A 16153-nucleotide genomic window follows, 5' to 3' on the forward strand; every position below is an offset into this window, starting at 1 on the left:
AAACATTGTGTGTGTTTCTCTCTCTCTCTCTCTCTCTCTTTCTCATGCACAATGATTTGCAACATTTTCTGATCACCACAAACCTATGCACTTCTTGAGTGCCATGTTTTACAAAAGCATCATATCTTGTCATTCCAGCGTGCTTCCTGAACAAATTACCTGTCATATCTGCAGAAAACATTTGAATACCTGACCTGACAACTCATCCCCCTCAACCCTGACACACTACACAAACTTGTCTTTCCTAAGTATGGAAGATTCAAGGCAGAGTCTTTGCCTGATCAAGGGAGTGTATTTCAGGCTGCCTTTGGGTTGGTCACTGGGGTCAAGCAATAAACACAGACAAAGAGCTTGATTTTGCGCTTTTATAGCAAGTTCAACCACGCAATAGATTTGTAAGCTGGACATGCTTTAAGAGGATTTTGAGTGCTCATAAAGCTGTATGATGTGATTAGAATAGTAGAACTGCTAACTAGCCATCCAGTTCACTTAGCGTTTAGCTTCTTGAATACCTCTCAAATTCCATAAATTAATCATAATGGGGTATACCTAAAATATGGTCAAGAACATCTTATGTCAACAGTCAAATTTTTTCATCAACACCATCTGATCAAGAAGGGTATCTTTAATGTACTTTTTAATGCAAAGGCACACTAAACAAAATGGAATCTGATGTGAATTTAAATTGGGCAATGGAAGAAAGATTTGGAAAGTTTTTATTCCTGCTGAACACTTGGAAGTTATATAGATTAGTTGATCTTGTAAGCATATCCTATGCCTTCAAGGATAATCTAAAGTCAGAAAAAAGTCACATTTTTCCATCTGTTTGGGCCTTCATTTCCTTCCCACCTCCATCTAAGTAAATTATTGCTTCAATGAGCAACGGCCAAGAAGAGGGAGCTACATTGGATGAAACGAAAGCCACGAGGAATGGGAATGATGATGACCAGTTTTGGATCAGATAACCCTTGTAGGGTCAATTAAAAATGTTATTTCCTCTTTACCCTGATATTTGTTTTTTTGCCTTTGTGGTACATATCCATTATTTTTCTCTCTTTCTCTGCAAATCTCTTCAAGACATACACTATTCTAACGGTCAAGAGTGATTTAGTTGAAGAGACTCTTTTTACCTACAATGTAATATCATATACATCATGAAAATTGGTAAGCAAATATTTCACAAGCCATTTGGAAGGACTAAAATCATGTTGGCCCCTTCATGTGTTGCTATTTTTTGGAAACTATTCGCAGGAATTTCTGTTGCAAAACCAATACAGCCAATTCTTTCCCTGAGTGATGGGTTTGCAAGTGCCAGAGACAAACAGTGAAGCTGTGAAATCTTGCTTAAGGCAAAACCAACCTGCCCACTTATTTTTTTCTCTCTCATTTCTAGAAATTGCTAAATTCAATTACTTGGCCAGTATCCCAAAATCATGATCTTGAAATCACCTTGTCTGTTTTCTAACTTGTGGCATTTGATACTTTATTTGGTGATACAAGAATCAGTTTGCTCTGGCATTAGCAATGCCACTCTCGGTGTCAGATGATGTAGATAATGATCATACAATGTTGATGTTTAATGTGACTTAAGTGTGTTCGTATACAACCAGGTGCAGCAATAGATTAAGAGGACAAATGGTACGTTAACCTTTATACCAAAAGCATTTGAAACAGGAGTAAGGAAATCTCATTATCATTGTGAAAGGCCTTGGTGAGACTGACTGTGAACAGGTTTGGTCTCCCTATGTAAGACAAGGATGGATTTGCCATTACGGAGCAACAAACATTGATTAGACAGGTTACAGGAATGGCAGACACAAGAGGCTGTAGACGCTGGAATCTAGAACAATAAACAATCTGCCAGAGGAAAAATTCTGCAGATGCTGGAAATCCAAGTAACACACACAAAATGATGGAGGAACTCAGCAGACCAGGCAGCATCTATGGAAAAAGAGTAAACAATCGACATTTTGGCTCGAATTCTTTGTCAATCTCTATTCCGTAAATGCTGTCTGACATGCTACGTTCCTCCTGCATTTTGTGTGTGTTGCTAGAGGAACTCAGCAGATTGAGCAGTATCTGTGGTAAGAAAGGATTTGCTGATGTTCCAATTCAAAGCAGGATTCCTTTTCTTCCATAGGTGCTGCTCAACCCAGTGAGTTCATCCAACAATACATCCTAAATGCTCCTTCCCTCTTTCAGTGATAATGGTACAGAGATTCTCAGTGAGGTTGCTATACATCTTAAAAGACATTTTGAGTAACATGGCACAAAAGTTCAAAGTTTGAAGTTCACAGATCAAAGTAAATTTATGTCACCACATACAACATTGAGATTCATTTTCTTGTGGGCATATTCAATTAATCCACAATAGAATAATAACTATAATAGAATGAATGAAAGACTGCACTAACTTGGGCATTCAACCAGTGTGCAAAAGACACCAAACTGTGCAAATACATAGAACATAGAACAGTACTGCACATTACAGGCCCTTCAGCCCACAATGTTGTGCCGACCCTCAAACCCTGCCTCCCATATAAACCCCCACCTTAAATTCCTCCATATACCTGTCTAGTAGTCTCTTAAACTTCACTAGTGTATCTGCCTCCACCACTGACTCAGGCAGTGGATTCCACGCACCAACCATTCTCTGAGTGAAAAACCTTCCTCTAATATCCCCCTTGAACTTCCCTCCCCTTACCTTAAAGCCATGTCCTCTTGTACTGAGCAGTAGTGCCCTGGGGAAGAGGCGCTGGCTGTCCACTTTGCCTATTCCTCTTAATATCTTGTACACCTCTATCATGTCTCCTCTCATCCTCCTTCTCTCCAAAGAGTAAAGCCCTAGTTCCCTTAATCTCTGATCATAATCCATACTCTCTAAACCAGGCAGCATCCTGATAAATCTCCTCTGTACCCTTTCCAATACTTCCACATCCTTCCTATAGTGAGGCGACCAGAACTGGACACAGTACTCCAGTGTGGCCTAACCAGAGTTTTATAGAGCTGCATCATTACATCATGTCTCTTAAACTCTATCCCTCGACTTATGAAAGCTAACACCACATAAGCTTTCTTAACTACCCTATCTACCGGTAAGGCAACTTTCAGGGATCTGTGGACATGTAACCCCAGATCCCTCTGCTCCTCCACACTACCAAGTCTCCTGCCATTTACTTTATACTCTGCCTTGGAGTTTGTCCTTCCAAAGTGTACCACCTCACACTTCTCTGGGTTGAAATCCATTTGCGACTTCTCAGCGCACTTCTGCATCCTATCAATGTCTCTCTGCAACCTTTGACAATCCTCTACACTATCTACAACACCACCAACATTTGTGTCATCTGCAAACTTGCCAACCCACCCTTCTACCCCCACATTCAGGTTGTTAATAAAAGTCATGAAAAGTACAGGTCCCAGAACAGATCCTTGTGGGACACCACTAGTCACAACCCTCCAATCTGAATGTACTCCCTCCACCATGACCCTCTGCCTTCTGCAGGCAAACCAATTCTGAATCCACCTGGCCAAACTTCCCTGGATCCCATGCCTTCTGACTTTCCGAATAAGCCTACCGTGTGGAACCTTGTCAAATGCCTTACTAAAATCCATGTAGATCACATCCACTGCACTACCCTCATCTATATGCATGGTCACCTCCTCAAAGAACTCTATCAGGCTTGTTAGACACGATCTGCCCTTCACAAAGCCATGCTGACTGTCCCTGATCAGACCATGATTCTCTAAATGACCATACATCCTATCTCTAAGAATCTTTTTCAACAGCTTTCCCACCACAGACATAAGACTCACTGGTCTAAAGAAGACAAAATACAAAATAAAGAATACAAAAAGAAAATAATAATAATAATAATAATAATAATAAATAAATAAGCAATAAATATCAATAACACAAGATGAAGAGTCTTTGAAAGCGAGTCCATAGGTTGTGGGAACCTTTCAATGATGGGCAAGTGAAGCTGAGTGGTTAAAGAGCCTGATGGTTGAGGGGTAATAACTGTTCCTGAACCTGGTGGCGTGTCCTGAAGCTCCTGTACCTTCTTTCTGATGAACACAGTGAGAAGAGAGCATGTCCTGGTTGGTGACGCCCCTGATAATGAAGACTACTTTCCTGCTACAATGCTTTGTGCTCAATGGTGGGGAGGGCTTTATCTGTGATCGACTGGGCCGCATCCATTACTTTTTGTAGGATTTTTCATTTAAGGGCATCAGTATTTCTATACCAGTGATGCAGCCAGTCAACATACTCTCCAGTAGACAACTATAAAAGTTTGTCAAAGTTTTAAATGTTATGCAGAATCTTCACATACTCCTAAGGAAGTAGAGGCATGCTGTGCTTTCTTTGTAATTGCACTTATGTGCTGGGCCCAGGACAGCTGCTCTGAAATGATGACATTGAGGAATTTGAAGTTGCTGACTCTCTGCACATCTGATCCTCCAATGAGGACTGGCTCATGGACCTCTGGTTTCCTCCTCCTGAAGTCAAAAATCAGCTCTTTGGTCTTGCTGACAGTGAGTAAGAGGCACCACCAAGCCACATTTTCAATTTCCCTCCTATGTGCTGATTCATCACCACCTTTGATTTGCCCATAAATCAAGGAACAACATTTGGATGTTGTCTATATGGTAAATCATCACATAAAATAACAAAAACAGGGAATAGAAAGCAGTCTATTATTAAAGAGGAGGAAATAGTTAGTAGTTAGGAGACATAGTGTAGAGCTAATACGTATGTTGATAAATAAAGAAATATTAACACTGACATCTTTCAAGGATATACTGCAACCTGAGTATTTCACTGTATTTATAAATATTTAGGTACCAGATTTACACTTTAGTTCACTGATAACATTGACATTGGTATTGGTTTATTATGGCACATGTACAAAATACAGTGTAATGTTTGTCTTGCATAATGTTTATCCAGATCAAATCATTACACAGTGCATTGAGCTAGAATAAGGTAAATCAATAACAATGCAGAATGGAGTGGAAAAGCAACCAAAAAAGTGCTGATCAGGTTAACAATAAAATGCAAGATCTTCCCAAGGGAGTTTGTGAGGCCAAGAGTCTACCTTATTGTACAAGATGTCCATTCGTGAATCTTAAAACAGTGGGATAGAAGCTGTCCTTGATCCTGGTGGCACGTGCTTTCAGGACCCAGAAAGTTTCTAAATAATGAGAAGCTAAGATTATAGAAAAGCAGAGATGGGTCTAAGTCTTGAAATTATTAAAAACTAGTGAAAAAGTAAAAAATAATCAAAATACTACAGGCATATTAGTACTTAGCTTCAGATACTTGAATATAAAGGAGTAGAATATAGATAATATAGACTCTGGTTTGGCATCATTTAGAGCATTTCATTCAACATGAACATTAAGTAAGCTACATTGCCTCTGGAAATGGTGCAACAAAGATCCTCAAGTTAAATATTTCTGGAGTTAAAAGCATTAATTTATATGGTCATATTGCATAGTATTCCCTTAAATATAGAAGACCGTGGCTTGATTACTTCAAGTGTGTAAAGGTAAAAACTTTTAAAACTGGATTATAGCCTGAACTTAATGCTGTTTAATGTATGGCCATGAAGTAATTCTTTACACAAAGTGAAGTGGAAATCCTAAGCAAACTCTCCTTTATGAAGACATAGGGAAGGAGACAAATCTATCTGCAGTAATTACAACTATGCTCTCTGCTGCCTGGTTCAGTGATGTAATTATAAGGGTCATCTTCATCTGCCTTCCCTCACTGGCCTAAGAGCTTCTCCCTGAATTGAAATGTAGGTTCCATCAATTAAATGGATATATCTACACCACATTGCAACACCAAGAGAAATGTGGGGGAAGCATTCACCACTATAGATTTCACTGAAGACTTCCAAACTCTCTTAAACAGAAGTGCTATGCAGAAAACTTCTCAAATTCGGATGCTCTCGGAAGTTTATCTCCGTTCTCCCTCTGTTCCACGGTGGGTGGCATGGACAATGTGATTCTGACTAATGCATGTCATTGCATCAACTTTCTTCTCAAACTTCCCTGATGCAAATTTCACCTCATTCTTAGTAAGCTCCCCTCTGGAGTGGAGCTAATAGCAGGATGAAAGGGAAATTATTGAATCTCCATTGACATTAAGAAGACATACGGTGCATTGGCCTTCATCAATCGTGGGATTAAGTTTAAGAGCCGAGAGGTAATGTTGCAGCTATATAGGACCCTGGTCAGACCCCACTTGGAGTACTGTGCTCAGTTCTGGTCGCCTCACTACAGGAAGGATGTGGGAACTATAGAAAGGCTGCAGAGGATATTTACAACAATGTTGCCAGGATTGGGGAGCATGCCTTATGAGAATATGTTGCATGAACTTGGCCTTTTCTTCTTGGAGCGATGGAGGATGAGAGGCAACCTGTTAGAAGTGTACAAGATGATGAGAGGCATTGATCGTGTGGATAGTCAGAGACTTTTTCCCAGGGCTGAAATGGCTGGCACAAGAGGGCACAGTTTTAAAGTGCTTGAAAGAAGGTACAGAGAAGATGTCAGGGATAAGTTTTTTTACGCAGAGTGGTGAGTGCGTGGAATGGGCTGCTGGCAACGGTAGTGGAGGCAGATACAATAGGGTCTTTTAAGAGACTCCTGCATAGGTACATGGAGCTTAGAAAAATAGAGAGCTATGTGTAACCCTAGGTAATTTCTAAGGTAGGGACATGTTGGGCACAGCTTCATGGGCCGAAGGGCCTATACTGTGCTGTAGGTTTTCTATGTTTCTATTACTCCAGCACCAAGTTCAGTCCATCCTACCTCATTCGTCGAGCCACTTGTGCTTGTGAATGTGCACACTTAGATGCTAAGCAGTAAGCCATCATTGATCTCATCCCTTGAAGCTGGGCTTTATATACTGATTATCTATCAAACAGAAGCACTCCATTATCCAGCCCCTGCTGCACAACACAGCCTATTCCTGTAAGTAGAGATACACTGTGACATCCTGGTAAAAAAATGTTCACTCTTCATATCTTGGGAGTTACTTCTCAGTGAAGGCACACGTCAATGATAAAATTTACCAAAGCCACCAACACAATCTTCGGAAAATGAGAGAAAAAAAATCTTCAAAAATCATTACATTAATGTCTTGATTTCTTTACACAATGTGATGTGGAAATCCAGAGCAAACTCTCCTTTTGGACACAGACCTCCATTATGCTTCCGAAACATGAACCACCAGTTGGTACCTCAAACCGCTCACCAGCATTGTCTCTGCAAAGTCTGCCAAATCCATTACACAATCAGGAAACCATAGTCAGTGCCCTCTTCCAGGCTAATATCCCTAGATCAGGACTCTAATTACCCTCAGCCAGCTTTAATGGGTGGGTTGCGTTGTTTGCAAGCCCAACATCAGACTCCCAAACCTGGCATTGAACTTCAAGCTCAGTCATAGCAAAATCTTGTGAGGGAACAGAAGAATAAAGAATGATTTTCTCATGCACTATTTAAAAACTGTAACAAACTCAACAAATTGTGGGAGTCCTTGGCTCTTGACTGATCAGAGTGAAGCACCAACTGGGATGGCATTGAGAATCTTGAGTCTCTTTGTTAGAATCATGTCAAAGCTCAGCGGAAGTGGCCATACTGCTAATCCACAAACACGAGGAAATCTGCAGATGCTGGAAATTCAAACAACACACACAAAATGCTGGTGAAACACAGCAGGCCAGGCAGCATCTATAAGGACTAACTTTCAGTTAGTCCTGACGAAGGGTCTCGGCCTGAAACGTCAACAATGCTTCTCCTTATAGATGTTGCCTGGCCTGCTGTGTTCCACCAGCATTTTGTGTGTGTTGTTATACTGCTAGTCCACTTGCCCCATCAAGCACCTCCTTTCCCATTTCTGGCACAATTCATGGATCCTACATTACCATCATCAGCTACTTCAGAACACACTCAACTAGAGCAGAAGTCATCAGTGATCCCAGTGACTGCCTAAGAAGATGACAATGTGCCAAAGCAATTTACACCAAAGGAATGTTTCAGTGGCACTTCATTTTATGTCGCAAACTTCCACCAGTGGCAAAACAAACATTATTTGACTTTTAGTGATGCTGAATGAAGCACAATTATATGCTAGTATACGAGGAATACTTTCCCTATCTTGTTCAAAATACTGTAATGGGATCTATTCCATCCACTCAAGAGAACAGACAGGACTTCAACTTAATGTCATTGTCAAAGGAAAACAGATTTCCCTCAATACTGTTCTGCAGCATCAGGCTACATCTCTAGCATTTCGAGAGACAGATTTGAACTTTCACTCTTACAACTTAGAGAAACCGAATTGTCACAAATTTTGGAATCACAATGTTAAGCAAGAGGTAAAATTCTTTCTGTATTGTTAGTGCTAAATATGTGATTGAGTGATAGACTCTGGTTCCAGAATGTCTTTCTTCAGAAAGGCTTACAATGCACAGATGCCACCAAATGACAGTTAACTCCATTTTATCTGAGAATGAATTTTTGGTTGAGAGAATCAGTAATTATAGGGGATGTGAAATGAATTAACATCTAGCTAATATGAAATGCCTACATGTTTGTTGAGCTGACAATATATCCTACATGAGGCCTTTTGTCTCACATCAACAGTTGAATGAAAACTTGCTATAAGAAAGAACCAAATACATTGGGTATCTCTCAAGTGATGCTTTAATCCCACACCAAGCACAATAGCCAAGCACTGATGAAAAACGCTGTGATCTCCAGATAAGAATTAACGAGGAGGCTCAGTTGTAGCTATTTGAATTATGATGTAGAAGTAAATCTTTGAGAAGTATTTAAGATGGAACAAAACACAGGCTGTTTTTCTTTCATTTGAAGCTGTGGAGCATAAGCCATGGGAACAGGAGAGCTGAAGGCTGTCTTATCATTCTCATCTTTATTGGCTTTTGACAATTTCTTCTCCAACTGAGCATCTGTCAGTTCAGTTTCAATGATCAAAAACAGTTTATGTTTCTGGTGCTTCACCCTGCAATGGAACTTTTGACAGAAATCACAAAAAGCTGTGGTTGGGGGACAAGTACCAGAAACAATGGGCATGGTTGTCATTGGTTCCTCACACAGAATGGGAACTCTAACACAAAGTTCAACATTAAAATGTAAAAAAGAAATAGAGCAACAGAACAAATGACATGCACATCAGGAAAAAATTGCGTCTGAAGCTGTCTGTCAAGGGATACTCTGATGTGCTACTGAAAAGGAAGGTTAGGTGATCCCAGCCAATGTATATTTGAGAAGAGCAGTGTTTCTTTGAGTTGATTTTATTTCTCTGCCGTGCATAGCATTTGATGAATACTTCATGAAAAAAATGGTCTTGAGCATTTTGTCCACTAAGCATGCACCTCCTTGACGCTTTCCTATAAACAATACAGCACATTGACATCTGGGTTTGGGGAGAAGCCATCAGTTCAAATAGTTCTGTCTCTTAACTGGACATAGGAAGTGAACTATCTTCTTCAGGAGAAAAAATGCAAACAGAGGGAGGAGAGAGAGAGAGAGGGAGACAGAGGGGGAGAGAGAGAGAGAGAGTGAGAGAGAGAGAGAGAGAGAGAGAGAGAGAGAGAGTGAGAGAGAGAGAGAGAGAGACTGACACTTAGTAGGTGGCAGGAACTAGATTAAAATAAGAAAATTAATCAAAACCACAAAGTGCACCATGATTTGGCATGGAAAGACAAAAGGAAAACCTATGTACATTGGCTGACTGCAAGTGCCGACAGGCAGATAGATCTGTATCTTTTGTAATCAATTCAGCTTGTCAAACATGTAGACAACTTCAACTCATTCGTCTGGGCCTAATGAAAACTAAAGGTAAGCAAAGACATGCACAAAAGCATTTTGAGAGTAGCCTTGCTCTGGAATATGAAGACATAATTTAATCCATTTCCCAAGTCTGTCTGATCTTGGATTTATGTCAATGTATACAGACAGACAGGGATTAACCCTTATAGAACTGCAGAAACACTTGACCCTCGTTCAGCAACAATTCAAAGATCAAAAATTGTCAGGATATTCAGTTTAGTAATTGATACGATATTTGCAAATCCAAGAGCTTGATTAAAGTAAGGATAAAAGTGCTCCTTTTAGTAGGCTGAGAAATAAAGACATTTTAATAGTTCCCAAATCCAAACAGACAGGTCCCTTTTGCACTATATCTTTCAAATAATTTCCACTAGTGGTTGAGTTAAAAGACATTGTCTTTATTATTGTCTTCCATTTTATTATCTGGACTGATAATAATATGTTGTTTGTGATGGGTTCCTTATGCCTATTTATACAGGCCATATCTGGAAGTTTGGGTGAGTGAACAGTATTATAAAAACTTAACAAAAGCATACTCGTAGTATCAATAAAAACTAAGCATTTTTCATACTATATGCCTATTGAATCATTTTCATTCTTTCTGTAATATTTCAATTAAATACTGTCGCAACCTTGTAAGTATGCCATGTACAAAAATAAATGGTAATGCAATTTTAAGCTATTAAATTTTCTGTATTAGAAGTTGCAAAGAATGATGAGGAGCTCATGGGGTTATTATATTTTGTCAGATTGCAAGCAGGCTGCTTTGTTATATACTTTTCCACGTTCCAAGTCCAATTGTCCTTTAATGAATGGATAGGTTTATGTGCTGAGATTTTGGCAAATAAATTAACTTCTGCATTTCAATCCCCATTGTATACTGATTTTGAAATTCCACTGAATTAACTGTTGCACAATATCTGAAGGATTCTAGCAAAATTATGCGTGGTATGGTCATGCATTAATATGTTTAGCTAGAGTAACTTCATTGAAGGTCGAAGCTACTTTTGTGTCCAGATCTGTTGTATGTGGGATTTAAAATTCTGATGTCTTGTAATTGAAAGTTCTTTTCAGCACATATTGCATTTGGGTTGTAATTGCACACAAGCTACAACTGCATCATTTCTTGAATATTAACAATGTAGTTTCATGTTCAGAAGGAGGTGTGGGGTTACATTTTCAGTGGCAGCTCAAAATGACTGAAATGTCTAAGAATTAGACACATAAGTAGTAAGTACTGTAACTATAAAAGACATGAAAGAGAAAGTAACCAGTGAATATCAATCTAGGGAGAAAATCAGAATCTGTAGGTCAAGATGAATATCATGGAAATCTTAAATAAAGTGTAGGACAGGGGAGGCAGGGAGAAGAGAGTGAGGGACTATTGCCTTCCCCTTGCTCCTGTAATTTTTAGTAATCATTTGCACTTGTAACTACTGCCTCCTTGAAGAGAGAAACAGAGTTAAGGTTTCAGGTTAATGGCCCAATGTAAGGCCATTGATCTGAAGCATTAGCTGTTTTTCTCTCCACCAATTCTTCCTGCTCTGATGAGAATTTCTTCTTTTTGATTTTTATTTTGGATTTTGCACAGTTGTCGTTTTGCCTTCTTTCCTATTGCTACCTTCTTTCACGGCATGCTATCAATGTTTTTTGTCATTTAATTTCTCTTTCTTTCCCCCCACCACTGACCTCAGCTATTGTTATTTCCTTTCCTCTCTGCTTTCTCTGCACCTTTACGCTTATTATATTTTCTGTTAGTTCTATCAGAATCTTACAGTGTGGAATGAAGTTAATGTTGGCTGTGTGAAAGAGCTGTTCACTTTTCCCACAATAACTGCAGATAGGTATGGGTAGGGTAGCCTTTCCAATTCAGAAAGAAACCCAAGAAAGACGGCAGATGCTGAAAATCTGGAGCGCCACACAAAATGATGGAGGAACTCAAAGGATCAGGCAGCATCTATGGAGGGAAATGGACAGTCGACATTTTGGGTCAAGAAGTGAACAATTAATAAAAAGTCTAGAATATTGTACATGTATCAGTAAAATGAAACTACCACATCATTTTATTTAAGAAATACATCTGCTTCAATAATGCACTTCAATGAAAGAAATCTACCATCCTTACCAAGCTTAGCTTAATTGAGTCTCCATATCCATTAATGAGTCCTAGTTGGTTTCTCAGGCTAACTGGGGATAGATCACTAATACTGGCAATACCAGCTCACACCATGTTTCCTTATGATGAATTTATCAGTTTATCTTCTGAAACTTGCTACAATCCTCTTCAACATTCACTATATTAACAAGGGTTATATAATCTAAAAACTTCAAACATTATATCCAAGCCCAAGCCATTCCTGTGCACTAAGTCCATGCTATAGATAAACATTATTTGGTTTCTCTTAGCCCAGGTTTGGGTGCTTCTTTGAATTAATTTCAGTGATTGTATTAAGACTGAGAAACTTTTTATAATCGAAAAGAAACATTGACCACATACCCCAGATACTTACTGACATGTCCTTCTCACTTGTGCAGACTCTAAGAAACAATAATTCTAAATGACATATTGTGATTACACCAAAAGGTATTGGATTGGCCATATGTTATCAATACTTCAAAATAAAAACTCACTTAATTCTGACGTTGAAGTTATATTTTTACCAAATTTTACATTAAAATACATAATTTTGTGGGACCAAAGTTCTAAAGTAAATTTTGAAATCATAAAACAGGAATAAATTAATTCATATGATTTCATACAGGAATCATAATCTGAAAGTAAGTACAAAACCAGACAAGACCTACATCTAAGAAGAAAAGGTTATCGCGTCCACAAGGATAACACCAAGGTGCATTCTCACATCATCAAATCCTGGAATCAGCACTGATTAGATACTTAATGAACTTGATAAATTCTGTGACCAGGACTTAACTTCATTCATCCTAACAATGAACTGATTTCATAACCAATGGACTCACTTTCAAGGATTCTACAATTCATGATGTCAATATTTATTGCTTATTTATTATTATTATTTTGAGTTCTTTTTCTTTTTGTATTTGCACAAGTTGTTGTCTTTTTCACATTGCTTGTTTATCTGTCTTCATTGTGTACAGTTTTTCATTGATTTTTTTGTGTCTCTTTGTATTTACTGTGAATGTTTGCAAGAAAATGAATCTCAGGGTAGTATATGGTGATGTATATGTATTTTGATACATTTACTTTGAACTTTGGAATGCAAGATGATGTTGCAGTTTTGATACCTCATGGTGAGTCCTTCACCTTGTCAGTCTTGAGAGTTTTCATATTTACAAGACAAAAGCCAGCAGTTATGTGAATTTATGCTGCTTCAATAACACTCAACAACATCCAGAACTAATTAGCTATCCATCTACAAGCATAACCAATTAATGCCCCACCAATGTGCAGCATTTACATCATACAATTTTGCAGAAAAGCCAGCAAATTCTCCAAATACAAGACTTTTTCTGTACCTCTTGGAAAGTAAGTCTTAATAGGTGCACAGTAGTATCTATGACTCTAACCAGTCCTCTAAGTCATGTAATACCTTGACTTGGAATTGACTTGGCATATCTTCACCATTACTTGGCCACAATTTGTATATTTTTTGACCTAGCTAAACCATGAGGATACCTTCATTATATGCACTGTTGTAGTTCAAAAAGGTAGCTTCTCCCACCCACCGTTCACAAAGATAATCAGATTTGTAATGTAGTACAAAACCAGAACAAAAGAATGAAATTGTATCAAGCAGGGCATAATTCACAATAAGTCATAAATACAGGAATAAGACTATTCAACCACTCATGACTACTCTGATCTGCTTTTAACTAAACGCACCTATTATATACTCAGTGGCCACTTTATTAGGTATAGGAGGGTTAGGTTGGTACTTCTGGGTTCGAAGTGTTGTGTGCTCAAAGAGGCCCTCCCCCAAACACTGTTGTAACGTATAGTTACTTGAGTTACTGTCGCCTTCCTGTCAACTTGAACCCGTCTGGCCATTCTCCTCTGACCTCTCTCATTAACAAAGTGCTTTTTTCCCAAAGGACAACTGCCTACTGGATTTTTTTTTGCTTTTTGCACCATTCTCTGTAAACTCTAGAGACTGTTGTGCATGAAAATCTCAGGAGATCAGCAATTTTTGAGATATTCAACCCACCCTGTATGGCAGAAACAATCATTCCATGATCAGTCACTTAGATCACATTTCTTCCCCATTCAGATGTTTGGTCTGAAAAACAAATGAACCTCTTGACCATGTCTGCAAGTTTTTATACACTGAATTGCTGCCACATGATAGGCTGATTTGATATTTGCATTAGTGAGCAGGTATACAGGGTGTACTACTGAGAGTATGTATTAGATCAATTGCTCTCCACGAATTCACAAAATATATAGAGGCCGAAAACCCTCAGATAAGCCAATTAGGTAACTTTCTACCCCAGTGCATCATGGTCCTTTCATAACGGGTGAAGGGTTAGAGGAATTAAAATAGTTACCTTAAAGTTGACTATTTTCAAGTAACCATTACCCTGAAATTTAACTGTTTTAATTCCTCTAACCATTCACTCTTTATGAAAGTAATATGACATACAGTGGGGTGGGGTTGAAAAATACTCTTTCATTCTTGTATTTACTGCTGAAAGGAATTATGAACATGAAGATATAATAGAAAGGAAATATATTATCTGTCAAAGTTGATTAATTCCCCCCCCATTTACCTTTAGGTAAAAGTCGATTCCTCAAAAGTGAAATAATTTCTTCCAGGTCAAAGGGAAGAGGCATGTTCGGATCTCCCTCATGCCAGTAAGGGCGACATTCTGGCTGCTCATCAGCAGGTAGATTATTGGCAAGTCTGGACTGACACCTGGAACAGAAACACAAGAGTTGACACAAGGACGGAGTAAAAAGAATTGTACCAATATAAACAGATCAAAACAAGTTTCATAAGGATCAGACTTAAAGTCAAAAAGAAACTTTAAAAAAGAATTGCTTTTTACAGTAATTCAATCATGAAACAAAATACAAAATTGAATTGGGATGAATCTTTCATCTTTATGGTAAAAAACCTTAAACAATTTTTGAGTTCATTAACATTATCTGCCAAATGTTACTGCAAGTCAAACATGTCACTGGAAAAACAAAGAACATATTGTTACACAATCCCCTAAAGCAGATTTGGATTATATCATATCATTTTGTAATTTTCTCATCACTTTCATTAAAATGGAGGATAAAAATTGTTTTAACTTGTAGCTTTTGACTTTGCCTGGCTCTTCAGTAAATTGCTTAATCTGACAGAAAAGATCTTTATTCAATTGCAAGACATTTGTCTGACATGAAATATGCTAGATCTATGTTAACATGCCAGATTTATTAAAAGTAATGCTGAAAAATAGTGCAGCTCAAAAATGTACTTTGTGAATAGATAACCTAAGATGAAAGAACATTACAACACAGATCTTCAAAGCTTGCTCATTAGAATGTTCAAGATGCAGTGTATGTCTTTTAATTACAGATTGAGATGCTGTAAAAGTCCCAGCTGTAGTATTGTAATCTCCACAGCATCAGACATTAGAAGTCAATTTACTTTAGTCTACAAAACATCATAAATCAAATCTCATATTTCTCCTTTATGACAACTAGATCTACTCAAAATATGAATGCACTTATCTGAGTTAATCAATATTTCCACTTTGAAAGAGTTTTAAACCAGCACATTTCAGGTTTGTAACTATTATTAACTGTATGGACAGTGCATATTTAATACTTCAAAAATAGTGAAACTACCAATTTTGGTTAAGAATGGTAAACCGTTTCACTACCATTCACGGTACTTATTCCAGGAGCACGTTAGATGGCAAGGACTGTGTTAACATATAACATGCCAATACATCTTCAGTAGCCTCCATCATTTCTGGATAATAGCATCTGTTAACATGCACTAAGTACTATTATGTAGCACATCACTTCATAAATAATAAGATTATCTGACCTCAGGGCTCTGAAAAGAGTAATGTGTTTAAATGTTCTCATTATTTATTTAAAACAAGAATTAAAGGGACAAAAGCATTGTAGGACAGCTCAGTTACTAAAAATGACTGAGTGTATGGGATTAGTCAAATTGCAATTAGAAGATCTCTGTGACTCTGGACATAAAGGGTTGTTCTTCATAACAACTTTGTACAACATTCGAATTTTAAAAACAGAGTTGAAACATTGCTGAAGAGATCTTAGTACTTAAGAAACTAAAGTGAACCAATTTTA

The 16153-nt window shown here is 38.1% G+C and overlaps 1 protein-coding gene across 3 annotated transcripts in view; it reads right to left on the bottom strand.

The window, feature by feature from the left end:
- The window catches only part of fto (FTO alpha-ketoglutarate dependent dioxygenase), a 342469-nt gene that overhangs the window by 20631 nt on the left and 305685 nt on the right, over positions 1 to 16153 (bottom strand). For all 3 annotated transcript variants that reach the window (XR_009516253.1, XM_059992822.1, XM_059992819.1), the window contains one exon: positions 14608 to 14753. Coding sequence is in view for 2 of the 3 variants with exons in the window: in XM_059992822.1 (XP_059848805.1) it covers positions 14608 to 14753 (146 nt within the window). In the remaining variant the exon portion in view is untranslated. The remainder of the gene's footprint in view (positions 1 to 14607; positions 14754 to 16153) is intronic.

Source organism: Hypanus sabinus, chromosome 17 (genome assembly GCF_030144855.1).
Source record: "Hypanus sabinus isolate sHypSab1 chromosome 17, sHypSab1.hap1, whole genome shotgun sequence".
NCBI lineage: Eukaryota > Metazoa > Chordata > Chondrichthyes > Myliobatiformes > Dasyatidae > Hypanus > Hypanus sabinus.